Source organism: Hippocampus comes, unplaced genomic scaffold, assembly GCF_001891065.2.
Source record: "Hippocampus comes isolate QL1 unplaced genomic scaffold, H_comes_QL1_v1.1 scaffold94, whole genome shotgun sequence".
Lineage (NCBI taxonomy): Eukaryota > Metazoa > Chordata > Actinopteri > Syngnathiformes > Syngnathidae > Hippocampus > Hippocampus comes.
This window is the reverse complement of record NW_017806059.1, coordinates 3,505,536-3,514,301: the sequence shown is the minus strand read 5'-3', so window position 1 is coordinate 3,514,301 and position 8,766 is coordinate 3,505,536. Positions and strand designations below refer to the sequence as shown.

The 8,766-nt window shown below is 38.1% G+C and overlaps 1 protein-coding gene across 1 annotated transcript in view; it reads left to right on the top strand.

Annotated features, from left to right (window-relative positions):
• Nucleotides 1–8,766, top strand: part of LOC109529648 (CUB and sushi domain-containing protein 3-like) — a 447,797-nt gene that overhangs the window by 203,211 nt on the left and 235,820 nt on the right. Inside the window, exons 25-26 of the mRNA XM_019893029.1 lie at nucleotides 3,061–3,187; nucleotides 6,183–6,385. Of these exons, the coding sequence (XP_019748588.1) occupies nucleotides 3,061–3,187; nucleotides 6,183–6,385 (330 nt within the window). The remainder of the gene's footprint in view (nucleotides 1–3,060; nucleotides 3,188–6,182; nucleotides 6,386–8,766) is intronic.

Below are 8,766 nucleotides of genomic sequence, written 5' to 3'. Positions count from 1 at the left end.
AATTCTTCCATGTACAAGTTGGCCACAATGGGAGACACAGGGGATCCCATGGCACATCCAAAGACCTGGTGGTAAAACGTGTCCCTGAATTTGAAGTAAGTTGTGTTGAGGCATATTTCTAACAGTTCACAAATGTGTTCCGGCAACAGTTTAGTTCTTTCAGCTAGCGTTTTGTCATCTAAAAGTTTTCTTCTAACAGCCTCTACAGCCCTGGCTGTGGGCACCGAGGTGAACAGGGCTGTGACGTCGAAAGAAACGATTGTTTCGTCATTCTCTACTTTTAAGTCCCTAATTTTGTTGACAAATTCACCTGTGTTTTCAACATTGTGTTTGCTCAGGCCCACAAGAGGCGACAATATTGAGGTTAAGTGTTTAGCTACATTATAAGTAACTGAGTCTATACTGCTGACTATGGGTCGTAGCGGGACGTTTTCTTTGTGGATTTTTGGTAGACCGTAGATTAGCGTCCTAATCAGTCCTCAAACAGGCCACGCTCAGCCTTTTAGCGCAGAGCAACTTCCCGGAGTCTTCACGGAGACTTCAGGGTTGTCTACCGCTGACGAAGCTTCTGTGAGAGAAGCGAAACGTCCTTTTTTGTTTTTTGTTTTTTACCCACAGGTACAGATGACGACTGACAGAACCCTTTCTACGATGGTTCTGTAAACGTTCAACATGGGAACCCATTTTTCTATTTTAACTGATATTCATAACCAAGAATTCTGATATTCAAAAGTATAATATTTAAAGGTTAACTATGCATTAACAATGACCATTACATCAGCAGGTGTTTACTCAAGGTTTAGGCAATACATTAAATTGATCAAAATGTGTTGTTTAACACTTTTATTGTACTTATATGGCATTATGAAAACAGCATACCACAAAAATCTGAGTATTTTTTCCAGTCTCACACTGCAAAGATTAACTTACTAGTAATCGTTAATATATCAATTACTATGAAATACTATGGCCATTGGTAACATATATGTGTACACAATACTTCAGTCCTGGCTATATACCGTGGGCCACAAGTAAAACCGACACTGTGAACATAATTATGTGTGTGTACTATTTATGTAAATAAACATAATATCAATGGCTACTCACCCCCTTTATTAATGTAAAAGCATGTAATGGGAATTGAATGATTAAAATCATGTGATGAATCGTTTAAAAAAGCCTTTATTACCATACACTGTATAGACTTATAGTATTGATATGGCTTGACGTCCTCTTTGCAACCCCAAGACGATGCACTGTGTAATCTACTATCAAGAATCTACCACACACGCATTGTTAGTTCTACCGACAGTTAACATTCGTGTTACTACACCTTGTGACGAATGTTTTATTCATAAAGTTACCACGTCTACAACTAGTAAATTGTAGAATAACTAAGGCTGTTTCATAATTATTTTCATAGCGATTAGCCTTTAGATTTAATGACCAACTTCAATAATTGGCTTGGAATCGTTCCTCCCGTCGAAACTCTCTTTCGTGTTATGTGCATACATCACACGTGACCTTCGTGATACACCCTTCTTCGGAGGATTCGAATGAAAAATCTGACTGGCATTCTCATTTCTAAGTAATACACTTGTCTGTGGTTTTTTTTTTTTTTTTTTGCCACCATCTCACTCTGTCATCCGCACGCTTTCTCAGCGCGCAGACTGAAATAGCAACCCGCATGCGCACATAACGTTATCTGTTCTGCCCCCCACCACTGAAAAAACCCCACAAAAGTAGATTAGAAGAAAAACACTCACACACACCACATCACAAACACACATACAGGCACAGGGAAATCGCATTGATCACACAGGAGAGAATTAATCGCGTACAGTCAACTAGTGTACCGTGATTTTTATGGGAAACAATTTTTCGGGACCGTAAAAATGATTCCACGGAAACGACATGCTACCGGAAACGATCGTTACCATGAAATCCACAGGGCTGAAGTTCTTGGGCTTTTTAGTCTGAAAGCCACTATTGATAATACATCTTAAAAGGAACTCAGACTGCAATTACACGGCAAGCACAGGGCTTCCTGAGAACGTACACGAGAGAAGAAATTGGAATGGTTGTGCAGTCGTTAACTTCCCTAAAGACAATTGACATGTTTCTGTGATCACAGCATAAAATGCAACTTGAGATATTTCCCGAGCTAAATCTTCAAGAGTTAACCAGCCGATGCGTCCTTGGTTTGAGATCGCTGAAAAAAACAACAGCCGGGTATTCCATGCTTTCTTGTTTTATTCTGACTTTCGTCGCCACTGATAACGTTTCAGGTGATCACAAGTTCATAAGAACGAGCAAGCACGCTTATTAACAATCTCACAGCATTTTTTTAACTTCCAAGAAATTATTATGTATTTTGGGACCCGTTTGTTCTTATGTTCCTTTTAACATTATACTTGACTTGTAATGCATCCTCAAAATCAAAATTCAACCAATCCAACCACAACTGATTTAAAAACAACGACATGTTGTAATTTAAAGGTGTGACTATGACTATATTCAACTAACTAATCAAGATAAAATGTGCACACCCAGACAGGAAAAATATTCACAATGTTTTGTATGTTCTACTTTAATTGCTTTCACATGAAGTTTTATATTTCAATGTTTTGAGGCATTATCAACGTAAAGAACACATTTGCAGTTGTTGTAGACGTGTGATGCCAGATCCAGAGAAGTCTTTTTTCCGGTGTCATCTTTAGTCACGTCACAGGAATATTCACATCTCACAATGAGAGTCCTCATACTCCCAACTGGGAGATAAACCAGACTCCCCAGCTCCAGAGAGGATGAACACAAAGAGTTCTCTTTGTGTTTTGATACAAGGCCAAATCTTGAAACTGTTGATGATCCATACCGAAGATAAAATAGCCATGCAAGAAGTTAATGATTCGAATTGTAGTCGAATTAGTAGTAGTGGTAATAGAATTTAGTTTGTTGCACTGACACACTGAATATTGCTTTGTACAGTTCCAAATAAAAATAAAGTGCGTGCGTGCGTGTGTATGTGTGTGTTTTGTGTGTGTGTGTGTGCGTGCGCAGCGGAGTGTGGTGGCAATTTCAAGGGGAAATCTTCAGGGCGCATCCTTTCACCTGGTTACCCGTTTCCTTATGACAACAACCTGAGGTGCACATGGACCATTGAAGTCAACTCTGGAAATATTGTCAGGTAACTCCAGTTGTTAATGCAGTAAACGAAAAAATACACATTCATATTTTTTTTTCCTCACTCATATTTCAATCATATTTCAATGGAAATGTCAGAATATCAAAATGCGATGGCACAAATTAAGCAAAAATAATATATTTGAGAAAGCCATACATATCTGAGACTAGGAAAATACATTGCTTTGTACAAGGTTATGTGTAAATTGCACATGATGGCCGGACGAAAGGATCTGAAAGGCTTTGACAGGCACCTTAATTTAGTCGAGGTCTGGGCAGGGGAAACATAATTTGATCCAGTCAGTCATACTGTACATCGTTTTAAAAAATAGATTTTTCTTCTTGATATCTGTCAATGAGACCGCTGATGCAAATCCTCTGTTGATATAGCAGATATTGCCCCGATTGCACCAAAACCTCGACAAAAATGCCCAAAAGTGAAAAAAAAATACTCTCTAAATGTATTTGTCATTTTACCTTGCCAAGTTCAACTGAAGCTCAGCTTCCCTTCTCAGAAATATTTGTGCAAGATGTTTGTAGGAAGCAATGTTTTTTTTTTTTTGCTTGATGAAATGCTACCACAAATGATAATTCTGATCAATTATAACTGATATTCATCCGTTTTCAGGTACTAGGCGAGGCTCCCTTCAATGTAAGGTGACAAATAATGATCGTTTTAAACATCGATTGATCAGTCATTTTTTTCGATGAATTGATTCATTTTTATTAATAAATCCCTTTATTCAAAAACAGAACATCAATTCAAATTGGCAATGCAAATGCAGATGCAAATGGAGAACTTGCTGCATGTACAATGTAATCAATGTTTATGTACAAAGTAATAATAATAATAATAATAATCATAATCATAATATTACATTTATTTTGAAAGCGCTTTTCATTGTACTCAAAGACACGTTACAAGAGTTTAAAACACGGGATAAAATGTACACTTTAAAGCCAAGCATACATGGTTTAAAACAAACACATTTAGAAGAAGAAAAACAAAGCAGACATGGGTAAAAGGGATTAAAAGGTGTTCAAAGCATTGCAGAACAGGTGAGTTTTAAGAAATGATTTGAAGGACTGAAGGTCAGTACAGTTGCGGATGTGTGGTGGTAGAGTGTTCCAGAGGTTGGGGGCGGTGACAGAGAAGGCTCGGTCCCCCCAGGTTCTGAGCCTGGTCAAGATGAATAATTTAAAAACAAGTTGTCAAATAAATTGACAATATGCCGTGAACCAAAACATAAACATACGAATGCACAGTGTACAATATCTGCACTTATTTTGTATTGATTAAAAGGGCCCTGAGATGTTCGAACAAATGGCAAAAAGTAAAGAAAATGAAGAGCTGTTGAGCATATATACTCCAAAAGCATACGACTAGCCTCCAGCTGCAGCTGTAACAAAGCGCTTGACAGAATATTTAGAATAGTACGTCCAAGAAATCAAAATATTGATCCACATATATAAGGTGCATTGGATTATCAGGCGTACTGTTGGCTTTTTAGAAAATTGACTGCTTTTAGGTGCACCTTATAGCGTGAAAACTATGGTAATTGTCTTGAGCAACCTGCTCAATAAAAGTCCTGACATCCCAGTTACGTTGTCACACGTACATCAGTTAGCAATTTCCAAACACTAATAATTTTCTTTTATTATCTTTTTATGTGATCAATCATGCAAGTACACAGGTTTGAGCGTAAGATCCATTTGTGTTTCTATATTTAGGTGCAGTAGATAATGTGACACATGTTGTTTTGGGCAGGTTAAACTCGTCACCCACCACGTCATCCATTATTGTTGTGATGTACATTAGTTCTGTGGTCAAGAGCAATACATGCAGCCATCCAATTGTTTCCTCTCTCTTTATTGTCAATTATACCAAAAGATACGTGTACCACACTTGGGCCATTTAGTTTGCGTGAAGGTTTATAATAACTGTGAAACTGGTGCAAATTTTTGTCAGCATGTCTATCCATGCCTCTTTTTTACATTACAGTACATTAAATTACTGGATGTTTGTTTTCATTATTTGTGTCTCTGTTTTACAATAAACTAAAACTAGGAGTGACAAATAACTAGAAAAAAAATTGTTTTGCCTCTTATTCTGAGAAATTATTGTTATCAAATTACAGTCAACCCATGCATCCACGTGGTTCAGTAGCTGCATATTCGCCTGTCCCAAGATGTATTTATTTACTTTTAATATTTAGGTTGTTTTTTAATGTTTATCAATGTTTTTGGAAGATTTTTTTATACAAGTTTAATGATTTATTTTTTTGTTTTCCCAATGCATGTCAATGGCCATTTCAATTATACACAGATATTCTCTATTTGCTGGTCCCTATCGTCCGCAAACAGCTGTGATCAACTGTACACACACAATGGCCATTTCAATGATACACAGATTTTCTCGATTTGCTGGTCCCTATCGTCCGCGAATAGCTGTGGTCGACTGTACACACATTCACTCCATAGGGACTCACCCTGCGGAGCTCGCTTATTCCTCATCAGTGACTCCAACTAATCTTTATTTAACCTTTATTCATCCAGGTAAGGCAATTGAGAATGCATTCTCATTTGCAGTACCTGGTAGCAGGCGGCATAGTAAAACAAAACAGGTTTTCACTTCACATGCTGTCATGGTTGTGATGCTGCCTGCCTTGCATTGCAAAGCTTGCAGGTGACACATTGTTGAGCATTTGTCGAGCGTTGAGTAGAGTGAAATGCTCAAACACTTTTGACTTCAGACTCAAATTCTTTCAGTGTAATGCTCAAATGCTTTTCAAGCATCATGCATCAGGTGACTGATGATACTATATATATATATATATATATATATATATATAATTTTTTTTTTACAATATTCTATTGAAATCGATAACGATATTCCTTGCCAAAATTTTGAATAGTACATTTTCTTCATTCTTGCAGCCGTAGTCCAAAGCGGAGGGAAAGAACTGAAGCCATACTAACCGCTGTCCTGCATCTTACAGCCTCCAGTTTCTTGCTTTTGACACCGAGGCATCCCATGATATTCTGAAGGTGTGGGATGGGCCTCCGGAAAATGAAATGTCGCTGAAGGAGCTTAGCGGCTCACTGCTGCCTGAGGGAATTCACTCAACTCTCAATGTGGTCACCATTCAGTTTGAAACTGACTTTTACATCACCAAGTCTGGGTTTGCCATTGACTTCTCCAGTGAGTATGTTCTTTTTACTAGAAGACAATGCACTAATGTTTTGTTAATGAGGTTGTGAGTATTGTTAAAACTAGGTATGATGATGATGTCTGGAAAGACGAGTTATCTGAAAGGCAGACTGTACTTTTTTAATGGTGTTGTTTTTTTTTTCTATGCAGAAGAGAATAGTTAATAGTTTTGTATTAATTAATTTAAAAAAATGGTCAATGTACTAGGCGCCGCCGCATTTATGAAACACGTGATTGGATAACCCAGGTAGAGACATCACATGTGGACACCACAAGCACAACTATAGATAATGCCAATGCAAATGTTTCTAGCATCGATCCTGAACAGATTAAAAAAAAAAAGCCAGCAGAGAATCATCCTCCTTCGGATTTGTTTTCATGTACCAAATAAGACCACGGTCAGGCCAGTCATCACAATGATCATCCTTTGCATTGTGGTAACATGCACTGCAATGAACAACTTCAAAATAAAAGCCCAAGGAAATTACATGGACTTCAATGCTCTGTTGGGCTTTTATTAGACTTTTATTTTTAAGTTGGATCCGTGCAGCATGTTGGCGGCATTTTACTGTAAGGCAATCATAGCAGGTGGCTTGACTTGTCTTTTTGACTGTAAAAAGTAAACATGGCCCAATGTTACCTCCTGAATGTCATCTTCCCGTGCCTTCCCTCATTTTCATGTTGATCACTCATCATATGGAACACATTCGCCATTGTAAATGAGGTTGTGTAATATGACTACACAATATCGCATCGTTGTTGTACGCACAGAGAATGAGAGGAGCCGTTTGATTGCTTGTGACTTTAGTGGGTTATGTTCACATCCCCAGCGGCACAGACCTCCCTCTTTCAGATACGCCTACTTGCCCTCCTCAGCAAAATTTCCAAAACCCGGTTCAGTCGACCGCTGTGCTTGTCACGAAAATAGACCCAGTGTGCATGTTCTCTCTTGCTTACTGATTTATTGCAAATGACATGAAGAGCTGTCACAACTGACTATTTTTAGAAGCAATATTTTATCATTTATTATTCCATTGATTCATTGGATAAACTTACTTTTTCATTGAAGTTCATTGCAATCTTTTTTTGGGCATTTCTGTTTATTAATGGATTGTTGTGGTTTATTAGGTCTTGGTTCAAGTTGAAATAAAAACAAATAAATAGCAGGTAGGCAATATTACATGAGAGGGAGTGATGTACTCAACAACCTTTGAAGCTGAACGCTACTTATTTGGTCTTGATAAATATGAAGGGCAACTAGTTTGATATTCACTTTGAGGTTCATTTTACTGTGGCTGCAAATAATGATTATTTTTGGCAAAAAAAAAAAAGAAGAAACTATTATATTGTCCATAAAATAATTACGATTGAGTGAGCTTTGGTCTGTAACTTGAAAAGAGGGAAAAATGTTGATGATTGTTTTCCAAACTAAAAGCAGTTGCTTGCAGATATCTCATTTCCGATTTGACACAAAGATAATCAGTCTGCTTTGCCTAAAGTACTGTAGTCATCAGTGAGTATTTACTATGGAGAGACTGAAATGGGAGGATGTTGACTGTTTGAAGTGAAACAATGGTTCTAAACAATTAAATAGTTGTCACTTCATTTGGTGAGCTGTTAAGTCCAGTTCACACAGCAGGATTGTTTGTACAATTTTAAATCCCCCCTTCCAACAACCGTAAGGATGCTCCGATTACCGTAATGGCTCAAAAAGTAATCTTGCCAGATAATCCTGCCATGGTGTGCTGATCCGGACCGCTTGGAAGGACGTTGGGGCCATGTTTTGGCCTGACTTTTCACTGTGTGTGCTTTCTTATGCTGCACCCTTTCTTATGCTCTCTCTTTTTTACTACACAAAACAAACCACCAAATATCGCCACTGACTCCTCTTCATCAGCCACGTTTATTTGCTCTCAAATCATGTTTAATCTCGGAAGATTTTGCCAGATTTCCCGTCTGACCTCAAAATATTCATGAATGAAATTGGTTCCTATATGATTTTGCCGTGTGGCTGCCCACCACACACACTTTATACTCAGAACTGTTACACCTTTTGAGTTTTTCTCATCATATGGCGTGGTCCCTCAGAGTTTGGAAGGCTGCTGACAAAATCTTGATGAGTAACCCAGGTTTAAGTAATAATAATAATAATAATAATAATAATAATAATAATAATCATAATAATCCACTGTGCTTGCATGTGACATGTATCTTCGTCCGTGCGTGTGCCTGTGTGTTTCTCCCTTAGGTTCTCTTGCCACTGCCTGCAGAGATCCAGGTATTCCAATGAATGGTAGTCGCAACGGGGAAGGGCGGGAGCCCGGTGACTCTGTGACCTTCTCTTGTGATCCGGGATATGAATTGCAGGGGGA